This window comes from Calidris pugnax, unplaced genomic scaffold, assembly GCF_001431845.1.
Source record: "Calidris pugnax isolate Ruff unplaced genomic scaffold, ASM143184v1 scaffold203, whole genome shotgun sequence".
Classification (NCBI taxonomy): domain Eukaryota; kingdom Metazoa; phylum Chordata; class Aves; order Charadriiformes; family Scolopacidae; genus Calidris; species Calidris pugnax.
In genome coordinates this window covers 459,497-472,336 of record NW_015090928.1, presented here as the reverse complement: position 1 = coordinate 472,336, position 12,840 = coordinate 459,497, and the positions used below count along the sequence as shown (strand labels likewise).

The 12,840-nt window shown below is 41.6% G+C and overlaps 1 protein-coding gene across 10 annotated transcripts in view; it reads left to right on the top strand.

Moving 5' to 3' along the window:
• Positions 1–12,840, top strand: part of WNK2 (WNK lysine deficient protein kinase 2) — a 125,880-nt gene that overhangs the window by 101,290 nt on the left and 11,750 nt on the right. For 8 of the 10 annotated variants that reach the window (XM_014951546.1, XM_014951540.1, XM_014951548.1 and 5 more), the window contains 2 exons: positions 2,118–2,162; positions 3,721–3,974. In XM_014951546.1, coding sequence (XP_014807032.1) covers positions 2,118–2,162; positions 3,721–3,974 — 299 coding nt within the window. The remainder of the gene's footprint in view (positions 1–2,117; positions 2,163–3,720; positions 3,975–12,840) is intronic. The other 2 variants (XM_014951549.1, XM_014951545.1) reach the window with 2 other exon arrangements.

Sequence of the window (12,840 nt, the reverse complement as noted above, 5' to 3'; positions counted from 1 at the left end):
GATAAGAAATCTACAATTGGAGGTAAAACACTCTGCTGAACCTTTGCAGGCTTAGATTAAATCTAAGATTTAATTATGATTCATCTCCTTAACTTTACAGCTATTAAACACCTTGATTTTAGAAGTAATGCAATTAATCTGGTAAATTAGGTTTACCAACTGAATTTTTAATTGAATTCGAATTTAAAACCAATTGTAGCCAACGATTGTCAGTCCCTGCTTCAGGCAATATCACCCCTTTGATAATGTTTCTCATCTCCCAAGCAACGTGCTGAGTGACAGAGTTTGGAAGAAACAGCTCTGGTTTTGGTGATTGACTCTCCTGTAATATTTTCCTGAACTTTGGCTCTGCTCCCATGGGTGTTTTGTGAATCTGTCCAGTATCTCTGTTCTCTGTCACTTCCCCACATGTACGGGGGCCCCAGGTTTGATTTGGCAGCCGAGGTGCAGACAAACTTGTGACTGGGTTTTCAGGAAGCCGAGGGGTTGGTGATTAAACTTTTTGACATGCATTTGAGCACGTACTATAGTCAGCTGCCTGCTTTTATTTTTCGCAGGCAATTGCTTTTCATTTGCATACATATTGTGCCAAATATTACCATTGCTACATGCAGCATAGTTAAGAAAATAGCATTCTAGTATTACTGTCACTGACATTTCCATAATGGGAGTTGCTAGCTAACTTTGAGATAGGCAAGGTAAGGTATATCTGAGGGAAAAGAGAGGGAAAATATTAAAAATACAACACAGATTGTTGCGTTGTGAATGTTGCGTTGTGAATTTTGTTATCTAGGCTTTGAGATGAGAAACTAAACTCAGTCATGCTTGCATAAGACATTACTGTAGTCATGTCCTTTGGATTTTCCTGGAATAGAAAGCTCATTAAACTACATGAAAATATAAGAAAATCTTTCTGAGCAATCCTCCTCTTCCTCCTCATGCCACCCATATCAAAACACAAACATTTCTTCTCCCTCTTTTCTTCACTTTCTCTTCCTCAGTCTCTGAGTGACATCTCTCCTTTCTCCTTTGAGGACTCATTCAGATCTGGACTGGGAATCTCTGAGTTTAAAGCTGCATTTCTGACACAGTAACATAAAATATCGACACCAGTTTGCTGTAGAGGAAAAGCACATACATCCCGTATCTTGCTTTTTACCCCACACTCTGATTTTGCTTATGTTTTCAAGTGCTTCTTCACAATAAACTTGCCATGCCCCATGTCAGATATTCATCTCCTCCCATCCCATAATGGTACTCTTCTTACCAAGTCCAAAATACCTTTCAGGAAATTTGACACTCAAATAGAAATGGTGCATATGTCTGGCAAGATCTGACAGTCAAGTAGGGTTCTCGGTACACTTCTGGCTCTCTATCTGTCCAACAGAATGTGTGAAATCATGATGAAGGATGTAATGAGATAATAATGCAAAAACCACATAGTTTGGTTAAATGAAAACTCAGCTACTCTGCTGCCTTATTTTTCTGCACTTGGACAAGGCATAAGGGAAACTCATTCACAGTTACTTTAAATTTAAGTTCAGAGTCTCACATTTAGACACAAATCCTACTAATAAAGTATTTGGAAACAATTGGCCTCAGACCTGCAGAACAATGTATCTTTTTGGACTTGTAAAACAGGACTTTTAGGGTTGTTTTACAGCTTGTCTCTGCAGCCAGACTAGCTTGACTTGTTCCTGAAAGCATTTTTGGCCTCCTATCACAAACTGAATTGACATCATTTCCTGCATAAATAGAGTAGAAATCAAAACCTCCTATTAGGAAGCCAAGGCAATTCAGGAAAAAAAAAAAAAAAAAAAAAAAGGAAAAAAACCCAAACCCCCAAAAAACCCAACCAAATGCATCTTTAAGTCACGAGACCTTGCTTTTGGCATGCGATTGTACTTTCCAAAGCTTCTGAATGGCTGCACATTAAGAAAGGTTTGAGCTGTCCAGTTATTTAGACTTCCTTTACTCACCTGAACTGCTGACTTTGTCTGTCCTTTCTTGCATAATAACTACTTTTTGATTGCTTAAAAGTACAGAAGCTTGTCCGTCAGATTTGTTGTGTTTAGTCTTACCTAATTCTGTATGTCTTGTATTGTTTTACCTTGTAGGGTCCACCTTGAAACGACTATGTCTAGGCAAAGATCACAGTAGTAGTAACTATCCCATTTTTGTTTCTCAGTATTTCCTTCATGGCATGGGATGTTTTTTGCTTTTTTTTTATTATTATTTTTTACTAAAAGCTAGTTGTTTAATGAATAGAGCTGATGCACTTATACTGATATGAAATTAGACTGTATAAATTGTGATACTTTCATTATAATGCATGTGCTGTGATGTCTTGGGAACCACGCATGCTGCAAGAGAGTTGTGGTATTCTTTGTGTGTGAGACTGTGCACGCATGCGGCGAGAAAACTGGATTCAGTGTTTGTCTTTCTGAAATACACACCTTTATATGACTGCAGTTCTCTGCTGGAGGAATTTATAGCTTAAAACGATCTCGCTCCTGTTGGGCTGCATGAAATATTAAACACTAATTGAAGAGCTTTCCTGTCAAAATACTTATTTTTCTCACTGGTCCCTTTCCCCCAAGCAAAGGAAAAGGAAATGAGCAGTATTCACTTAGTTATGTTGCAGGTTGAATGCATGATCATTTAAAGGTTATTAAAGTATTTTATATAACCATAGGACTAAATAGTTTACTCTGTTTCATTGACTGGTAACTGATTAACAGAAAAAAGAAGACAGAATGTTCATGTTTGCTTATATAATAATTTTAGAACAGTTCTATGAACTTTTGCTTGGAGAGATGGTCTTTAATTCAAATCTTTAGCTATATCAAATACGTTAGCTGAAAAGTTAATTTGTATTTTCTGCTTAGGTCAAATTCAGGCACCTTCAGTTGCTGTTCGCTGCTGATCTTGCTGTGTCAGACCTTTAGTTACCAGCACATAAGAAGGACAGGTCTTTTTTTTTCCCTAGTTCTTCTAGAAATGAGTGAACACATAAAATTAAATCTCTTTCAATACTCCTTCTGTCTGCTTTTATCTATACCAAAAGTTCTGTACCTATATCTTTGTCTCAAAAACTCACACACCCACTATGTCCTCCTCTCTCCTCTTTCTTCTGTACATTCATGGTCCTGAAGGGATATTTTCCCAAAAAAGATATGTAGATGGCAGAGTAAATGGTCCTAACATCACGGAGAGAGATTGTAGGTTCCTGGAGCCTTTGAGGCCAGCCCTACTTGTAACCTATGTAATAATTATGATTTTCCAGGAGGACAGTAAACTTATGCAAGTAAAATAAATAGTAAATTCATTTTTTAAATGCATGCAATTTTAGCAAGTCCTGCCTCCCACTCTCTCGTGGTAGTCTCCTCTGAAGAGACTTTGTAAGCTTTAGGATGTCAGTGCTCCTGGGACTGCCTTCGTTTCTTCTCTCCAAGTCGTTAATTTCACCGAGAGAGAAGTTGTAGGCACAACAGCTAGTGGCTGAGGTAACATAATGTGATAGAAAATATGAACACATTGCACTTGGACCATTTCTTTAAGCAAAGGTGTTCTGTAGAAATTGGGGGGGGGTTGGGTAGGTGGGGGGATTAAAAGTCAAAAAAGCCGCTGTTTAAATTGCAGTAGATGAGAAACTGTGTGAGCAGCAAAGTGGTGACACAGAGATGCCATCGTCAACTTTCTTTGTGTGTGATTTTCCAGGATCCTCCACAAACAGTCTCGTAACGTGTCCTGAGCCCCTCCCGCAATCGACCCTGCAGGTTCAGGCCAACAACAGTAACAACAAGAAGGGAACGTTCACAGACGATCTTCACAAGCTGGTTGACCAGTGGACAAGCAAAACTGTTGGAGCTGCACAGACAAAACCTTCTTTAAACCAACTGAAGCAGAACCAAAAAAGGCAAGACATGGAGCCAAAGGCTAATCCCATGCAAACCCAGAATGAGACATGTGGAGTAAGTGGCACTCCTTGAAGAACGTACCTTTTGCTATGTGTCTTTGCAGAACTCAGATTTGAAGGACAACATAGACTAAAATTACTTCAGATAGATGCTTCCTATAAATGTCCATCTCCTTTCATTAAGTACTAAACCAGATTTTTTTTTAAATTGTCTTTTGAAACAATCTTGAGGGATATATGGGCTGCAATATATGTATATATATAAAATATATATTTTTAAATTGCAAATTGCTTATTAACAGCAATATACAGCAATACTCATACCATTAACCATATGTTGCTCAACTGAAGTTTTAACTATTCCTAATTTTTCTTCTTTTTGACGTTTAATATTAATCTTCCTTAGGCAGAACAGAGGCTGGGCTGGTGGTGTGGTGGTAGAGAGCCTTTAGCAGGTACTGCACTGAGATTAGGGGACAGCTGGATGGGTTTCTGACCGTTCTTGTACTGAGCATCTTTGAGGCTCTCTGCTTGATGAAAATACCACCTTCAGCAGTACTGTGAAAGTAAACTACAACAAACTTGAAATTGGAAGTGCCCCTGTTCATCCCCACTTATTTTCCATAGCAGGAAAAAAACATTGCGGTGGGCATTTGTGTCTGCATTCAGTGCTTGTTTTCATGGCTGAGTGACACTATGAAGGCAGGTACAAAAATGAATGAAGATGTATCCAGAATCCCAGATTATCATTCTGTCCCGCCCAGCTCTGGGTTTCCAGACACTCTTCCTTCTCCTCATGGTAGGATGCTTCTTAGACTAATAATTTTTGCTGGTTTCGTTTTTTTGGAAGACTGGAAATTGAGCCAAGGTAGAGAAAAAAAATTAGTTTTAAAAGCAAAGAAATAGTGAAAACAAAACCAGCGAGGACTGCTTTGTAGTCTCTTAAAAACGAGATAACTGAGTCTGGTTAGTAAACCATTCTAAAAGACTTTTTGGAATGTTGACAGGAAGAGAAACGTGCGTGCAGCAGTGGCAGCTCTGCAGTTGTTTGGGAGGTGAGACCTGCCCAGGCAGGAACGGTGCTGACCCGTCTGCTTTGGTACTTGCTGGTCTCAGGGTTAGTAGGGTCCCAGACTTCACAGGGGAAAAAAATCTGTGCAAATGTGTTAAGCAATTTTATGTCAGTCCTTAATTGCCTTAGATGAACAAATACTTGTGCAATGGGCACAAGTTGGAACATAAGAGCTTCCACTCAAATATGAGGAAAAACTTCTTCACGGTGAGGGTGGCAGAGCCCTGGAACAGGCTGCCCAGGGAGGTCATGGAGTCTCCTTCTTTGGAGATCTTCAAGACCCGCCTGGATGCAGTCCTGAGTAACATGCTCTGACAAGCTCTAGGCAATTCTGCTTCAGCAGGGGAGTTGGACTAGATGATCTCTATGGTCCCTTCCAACTCTAAAAATTCAGTGAAATTTAGTGAAATCACCCTTCTGCGTAGTGATGGTTTAACCAGTATAAACCCATTCTGGAGTAACAGCAACATCTGCTTAAGAACCCTATTAGTTCTCACAAAATGAGTCAAGGAGGTGCCAGTAAACAAAAAGCTGAAGATTTCTAGAAAGTGATGGTAAAGACACCAATTTTTTTTTCTGTTAAGTTGCTTCCTACTCTCTTTTGATGCACTGTTTGGAGGTTGATGTCTTTTCCCTGAGACTCCTGCAGCAGTTTGAAGTATTCTGTGGGGATGTTCTGCCCACTTCAAACTCTTGAAAAGATAGTGGTTATTTTGCCTATTTAAATCATGTGTTAATATCGATTTAGGGTTAATTCTACCTTTTACAGTCTTGGTGTCTCAGTTTCAAAGCTTGTGAAGATATCAGAATATCATTGCAAGAGAAACAGGAATGTCCCTGTCTTAATACACTGATTTTTAGAGGGTTTATGTCTTGTGGCAGTTGTTCCAGGGAATTAGCCAGGACAATTGAAGTCTTTAGAGATAATTTACCAAGAGCTCAGAGAGCTTGGGGTTCCCTGCTCTCATTTCATGTCATTCCTTGTTGCTTAGAAGAGTGGCAGTCAGTTGGCGACCTTGCGAGTCCCATGTGGTTTTCTCCATAGAGTCTTTGTAGTGCAGGTTGCAGAAGACATGCAAAGGTAGGTGGCAAATGGTTATTGTTGGGGTGTATTTGGCCATGAGGCCATGAAGGTGGCACTGCATGCTGGACGACAGAAAACAGGGCAGTGGATATGATTTAAAACACTTTTACAACAGCACAAGGGCTGTTTTGGGAGTTGGGCATCATTCTGCTGATTGTACCTTTTGAAATTCACCCTATAGGGGAACCTGCAGTGAAGGGAGGAGAGGGCTTTGTGATGTTGGGAGAAAAATAGCCCAAAGAGGAGGAAGGAAAGAGTGTGATAGGACCCATAACATCAATTCTTGGAGCGATGAGTTATGTGGGGGGATGTTATACCTGTGCTGAATCACCGTTGGACCCACCTTTTAAAATGGTATTGAAAAGACAAAAAGAACTCAGGAAATCACAATAAGGGTGGAAAAAATAGCATAACAGGGATCATATAAAGCTCAGGCTGTGCTTCTTCAGTCCATCTGTTAACACCATCTTTTTGTCGTCTTTTTCATCAAATACAAAAATGCCTTTGCAAGAAAAGAATAAGGAGCACTAAACAGATTTCCAGCCCATCAGAGAAAGTTATAAATTACAATAAGGTTTTATGTTGGAAATAAAAACTAGATAAATTGTAAATGTAGTGATTCTTACCCCGTCTTTTTTTTTCTGACTGGAACAAGCTAGCAGGAAACTGTTAGGGCAGGTTGTCTTGTATCTTCAAACTGGCTGTTTTGTTTTAGGAGAAGCTTGTGTTGGTCCCATGTGATGATGGGAAATGAGGGGCAGGAGGGAGGCAGTTTTCATACCTTCACTTCTAAATTTTCTGTGGGGGCTATTGAGCAGAAAGATGTCTCCTTGAAGAGTTTTTAAAAAGGAGTGGGAGTGATATGAGTTGTCCCATGGTGCTCTGTTGGTTATAGGTCCCTTGGAATTGGCACCACACAGCTTTTATACGTGACACGTAGAGGCCACGTAGGTGATGAACATCCTCCTGGGGTGAAAGTGTAGGGCTTCTGTTATACAAGGTGTGACAAAGAAGGCATCAAAGCAAATGCCTCCCCTCTACTCTGTGTTCTGGTTTTTTTTCTAATCTCTTAGGCCAAAGGAAAATCCTTAATTGGTTAGGGGGAGAGTTATGTTATTTATTTTTTTAATGTATTATTTTCTCTTATTGTCCACCCGCTGTTATTAATATGCAGGGTAGTTGTGGCCCATTCCAAGTCTTCTCTTTCACCCTGGAAACAGAGGACTGGCTTTCTGAGTTACCTTTTATCATGAGTTTGCTGTGTGTGAATACAACATATCATTGGTGCCTCTTTTTTAACTAAGCGAAAGCTACTCTTTAAGGTTGGAGATCAACTCAGATGCCAAATTGGTGGTGTGTTTAATAAGAGTTAGTGGGTTTTTTTTTCTTTGTCTTTATCATCAGAAGTGTAGAAAGCAATACCATAATTGGGATGCAAAGGAAGACTTTTAATTCTGCTTTGTTTCTGTAGAAGTTACCCAGAGGTTTGGCTGCAGATCCTGGTTGGTGCATATTAGAAGTTTGGGGGGGAACATTCAGGCGTCCAGTTGTGTCACAGGAGTGCTAAAATGTTCCTTTTCAAATGTTTTATTTAAACGTGGGAATGCACGTGTAATAGGATATACTAAGAAGAACTGATGTCAAACTGCCTAATAGTGATTTCTCTTGTGCTCACCCGTGTTGAAGACATGATGAAATAATCCTTTTTTACAGGCAATTGTGGTTACCACTGGTCAAGGAATATGCCTAGAAACGTGAGCTGCCTTGAGTGTAAAGAGTGCTGAATATTGTGTAGTTAAAGGTATATTTTGAAGATGCCTGGGAATAAAAGGGCTTACCAAAAATATGTTTTCTATTCTTCATGCTCTTACATAGCTCTGTGAGTTTTAAAGAAAAAACTATTGCACACATTCCACGTCCATGATAAGGTTGTTTCTGCAGGTTTGTGTCAATCAGTGACGTGTGCTGGGGCTTAGGCACTGTCAGTAATAGCTGCACATCTGTTTGCATTTGGTACATCTTGATTTTAACGAGCTGGCTGCCCAGGAAGCAGGCTTTCTGCAGATAGTCACAGACACAAAAAGGGAGCACAAGGACTATTAACACCTCTTACTGTGTCATCCATCTCCATTGGATTGGAAGAATAATAAAAAATAGGATGACTCTGTGTTCGACGCTATTCAACATCGCTTTCTCGGTCTGAATGTCAGAATAGCTTTCCAGGAACCTGGAAGAGCCCAAACACAAATCTTCAGTAGCACCTAATAACTTCGGGTTTTCAGCAAACTGGAAAAGGGTGATAAAAAAAGATGTATTAGCGTCCTTGCCCTGCTTGTGTTGGCAGCCAGCTCTAACCCTGTCCTGTGATTCAGATGGTTTTATTTCAGTGGTAGTTGGACCATACAGAAGTAACACAGTAATGCTAATAACGTAGCCATCAAAATGTAGCTGGAAGAAAAATGATCTAAACCCTGCATTTTTAGAATGGGTTGTGATCGTTGTGGTCAGCTTTCACAGCGGAATGGCCTGGTTTCATCTCTTCCAATGTAAAAACATAAGTATTTATAGTGTTTATAGTTAAGTCCAGCACAACTATTAGCTATACACTTTCATGGTACTGTAGCTTTGAATATTGCTAAAGTGGCACTTTAGATCTTGCTTGGTAAGGCATGATGACAAGGCAGAGAATTAAAAAAGAAGTCCAAAGAACAGATTTTTTTTTTCACATAGCCTTGGTCCAGGGGGCTTTGTTTCATTTTTATGTATGTTTTTGTTTATGTTCTTCTTTGTGTATATATTATTCATGTTTGATAATGAGTATGTATGATTATTTGGGGGAACGGGAATAAATGGCAGCAAGGGAAAGACAGGCAGCAAGAGGCAGGCATTTGGGGAAGCAGGAGTGAGAGGTGGCTCTTACCCCGCAGGGACTTGTACCAGCCCTTGGGGCAGAGGTTTATTAGGGCAGGGAGAGCTTGGTGAGTGCAGGAGAGAAGGTGGCGAGAGCGGAGGGACGGATGCAGCTGGCTGAGATTGGCTGTAGGTGTTTGTTCACCAAGTATATTGCTCCTATAAAGGAGTCTAATTGAGATGTAGAGGGAAAGAGGAAGGGGGGAATTTCATATCCTTCCCATACAACATAGGACTTGCATTGTCTAAAGTTGAATTAGGAAGGGAAAAGACCACTTCTGCTTCAGACTCCTGCAGTATTTTAAATAATCCCCAAATGCTTGTCCTGTGTGACTGAAGGCAATGGTTATAAAGAGCTTTGGTTTTTTCAGTGATCTCTGAAAATTGGTTGCTTCAGCTGGAGATGGGAATCAGTACCATTAGTTTGCAGTTCCCAAGACAACTTCAGTACAGAAGAAACAATTTGCACCCCTATCTTCAGACTCTGGGTAGACCCTCAAAGCCCAGAAGATGTGCTGGAAGCTGAAGGCTGGTCACTACTAGGGTACAGTGTGCTGGAGATGATGCATGTTTTGGAATTGACGGTTTGTGCCAGAACTGTCACCTTTTGAACAAACTGGCAAAAATGACAAAGTAATAGCTAAGAGGAGAGGTCACCTGGGCAAGCAGGGACTTGCCGATAACAAACGTGTCCTTTCAGCCCTGAATTTGGCCAGCTCATGAGGACAGGAGAGCTTACGGGCTTGCAGCTTCACTGGGGAGCTTCAACCCCCCCAGCAAGCGTAGGGCTTGTGCTCAGGAGTGAAATAGCCTTATGGGTGACAAGGCTTCTGGCTGTGCCATACATCTCAGGGGCTTCCTTTGGTCTACCTCAATTAAAATACCAGCCTGATTGATTGAACTGCCGGGCTGGTTCTATTTATAGCTGTGACTTTGACCCTAGTGTAGGTATATGCCTCGTCCATCACCACCTGAGTGACCATCTGCTTCCCTTCGGATTTTGTGAACAAAGTGACTTGTAGCCTCATGGCTCCCTGAGAGCTGGGAAATCCATAGCTCCTTGTGCTGTTTTGAGGGCTCTTCTGCTGCGTGTTGGGTTTTGATATTTCAGTTGGCCCCTATATGCAGGAAGAAATGGGTTGTTTCAGCCTCTGTCGGTGTTAGCTTGTAATAGCTCGTTAAAAATAGATGGATAAAAAATGGCTTTGACTGAGATACTTCCATCCAGGAGAAAGCGAAAGAGCTAGATGTCTTGTTGCCTCTTAAAGTGTGTGTTCTCCTTCCTTGAATCATGTGACGAAGGTAGAGGAAGCAACCTTAATTGTTAACCTGCTTTTGTCACAACATTAACAGGTTTTAATAATTAGGTGTAACGTTTGGGTTTGGAGCATGATGTGGTTTCATTCCTGGTTGCACACGTGCAGCCTTACATACAGCTGCTCTGTTACTGAGGAATTTAGCGGGGAACGAAGAAGATCAGGTAGAGGTGGATTCTTCAGAATCTTAAAAAGAACTGAAAATAAGCTTTTTCAAGTTAGAATTTTTAAATAGGGCCACATGCTAAAATGCCACCTTATGTTTTCAGTGCTACTGTATAACCTTTTGCTTGTGTAAGAAATTACATATTTTGATCAGAGGAACTTGATGAAATTCAACAAGGGCAAATGTAGGGTGCTGCACCTGGGGAGGAATAACCCCCTGCACCAGGACAGGTTGGGGCTGACCTCCTGGAGAGCAGCTCTGAGGAGAAAGACCTGGGAGTCCTGGTGGACAACAGGATGGCCATGAGCCAGCAATGGGCCCTTGTGGCCAAGAAGGCCAATGGCAATGGCATCCTGGGGAGCATCAGGAAGAGTGTGACCAGCAGTTGAGGAAGTTCATCCTGCCCCTCTGCTCTGCCCTGGTGAGGCCCCATCTGGAGCACTGGGACCAGTTCTGGGCCCCTCAGTTCCAGAAGGACAGGGAACTGCTGGAGAGGGAACAGCAGAGGGCTACAAAAAGGGCCTGGAGCATCTCTCTTATGAAGAAAGGCTGAGGGACTTGGGTCTTTTTAGTCTAGAGAAAAGAAGACACCCACGCTTAAAGGGTGGGTGTCAGGAGGATGGGGCCGGTCTTTTTTCAGTGGTGCCCAGTGACAGGACAATAGGTAACGGGCACAAACTTGTACATAAGAAGTTCCACCTCAACATGAGGAGGAACTTCTTTCGTGTGAGGATGGCAGAGCCCTGGCAGAGGCTGCCCAGAGAGGTGGTGGAGTCTCCATCTCTGGAGACATTCAAACCCCACCTGGACACGTTCCTGTGGGACCTGCTCTGGGTGGCCCTGCTCTGGCAGGGGGTTGGACTGGATGGTCTCCAGAGGTCCCTTCCAACCCCGTGGGATTCTGTGATTCTGTTAGGTATGTTTATAGGCCTCATCCGCTCACAGTTGTAGTGAATGGTGGAAACCATCATTTTCAGGATATTAAAACATGGAATTAATAATAGGTTAAAGAAGCCTTCAGGTCTTAAAAATATGTCCTCAGTTCCTCTGTTGATCGTACTTTGGTTTCTGCAGTAAATTTTGGTGGATTTTTATACATTAGTGATGTTAAGTTCATGATACCGAAGCAGCTATTTCTCTCAGTTCAATGTTCACCATCAGATTCAGATTAGAACTGGGGACAGTGAAGTGAAGAAGGATGTCAGATATTTCTGTATTTTTGTAAAATTGGCTTTGGAGCACAGATTAATGCCCCCAACCCCAGAGTGACATTACCATTTTTACTTTTAATGGAGAAGAGATACTAAAATCAGAAGCCCAGAGAAAGTATTGCACACAGTCTTATACATATATTCATTTTTTTTCTGCTGAAATTTCACCTTCATACCAATTTTATCGATGTAATGTGAAATACCAAATTAACGGGAGATTCCTGGACTTAATGCCCGTGATTTGTTATGCTGTGAAGAGATGCTGGCTTGTCGGGATCCCCAGCAGGTAGTTGTAAATTCTGTGAAATTAAAAACGTAACGAGAGGCTGCAAACCCCGTCGGCAGCGAGAGCGGGCAGCGTTTGGGTAACCATTGTTTCCCTGGCATCGCACACAACGGAGCATATCATTTGGGAAGCTCTGGCATCCTGGTTTTTAGGAAGGAGAGCTCTGTCTCTGCCCTTCGTGTGCAAAACCTGAATAATTGAAGTGGATCTTAATAGAATTTCAGAAAAATAGCTGGAATCGGTTCCAGCAGCGCCCGAGGCTGGAGCAGCTCCCGCCGTGTCCTCACTGGGTTACCTGCCCTGATCCCACCCCCGCTGGTGTCGAACCGCGGTGGGAAACCCCTTCCCCGTCTGCAGTGCCCTTGGCTGAGCGAGGCCGAGCAATCCGGCACAAAGAGCGCTCTGCAGAAATGCGCACTACAAGTTTTAAAACCTGTTTTGAGGAAGGCTGTAAGAATTACCCATTTTCACAAATGTGGACGTTTGGTTTTGGTTGCAGGGTTGGTTTTTTTCATTTGGGGTTTGGGGTTTTTTTTGCAAGATTTGGGTTGGTTTTGTTTTTTTTTTTTCAAGATTTGTTTTGGGACTTTTTGTCAAGACTTGTTTGTTTTTTGTTTTTTTTAACGAGTTGGTTTAATTCTGCATTTAGTTTAATATATTTACTGTTATGCACAAGACCAAGTGTAAAAAGTACTTGGGTTACTTTGAACATTTGAACTTTTTCATAGCTTTTTTTTTGGCATTCAGCTCTCACCTGTTCAGCGCTGCTTCCTGCCTCCTTAAATAGGAAGATCATATTCAGACAGTTTGCCCCTCCTCCCTGTGTCACCCTTCCCTATCCATCTCCAATTTTTTTTGTTAAGAAACAAAACAAAC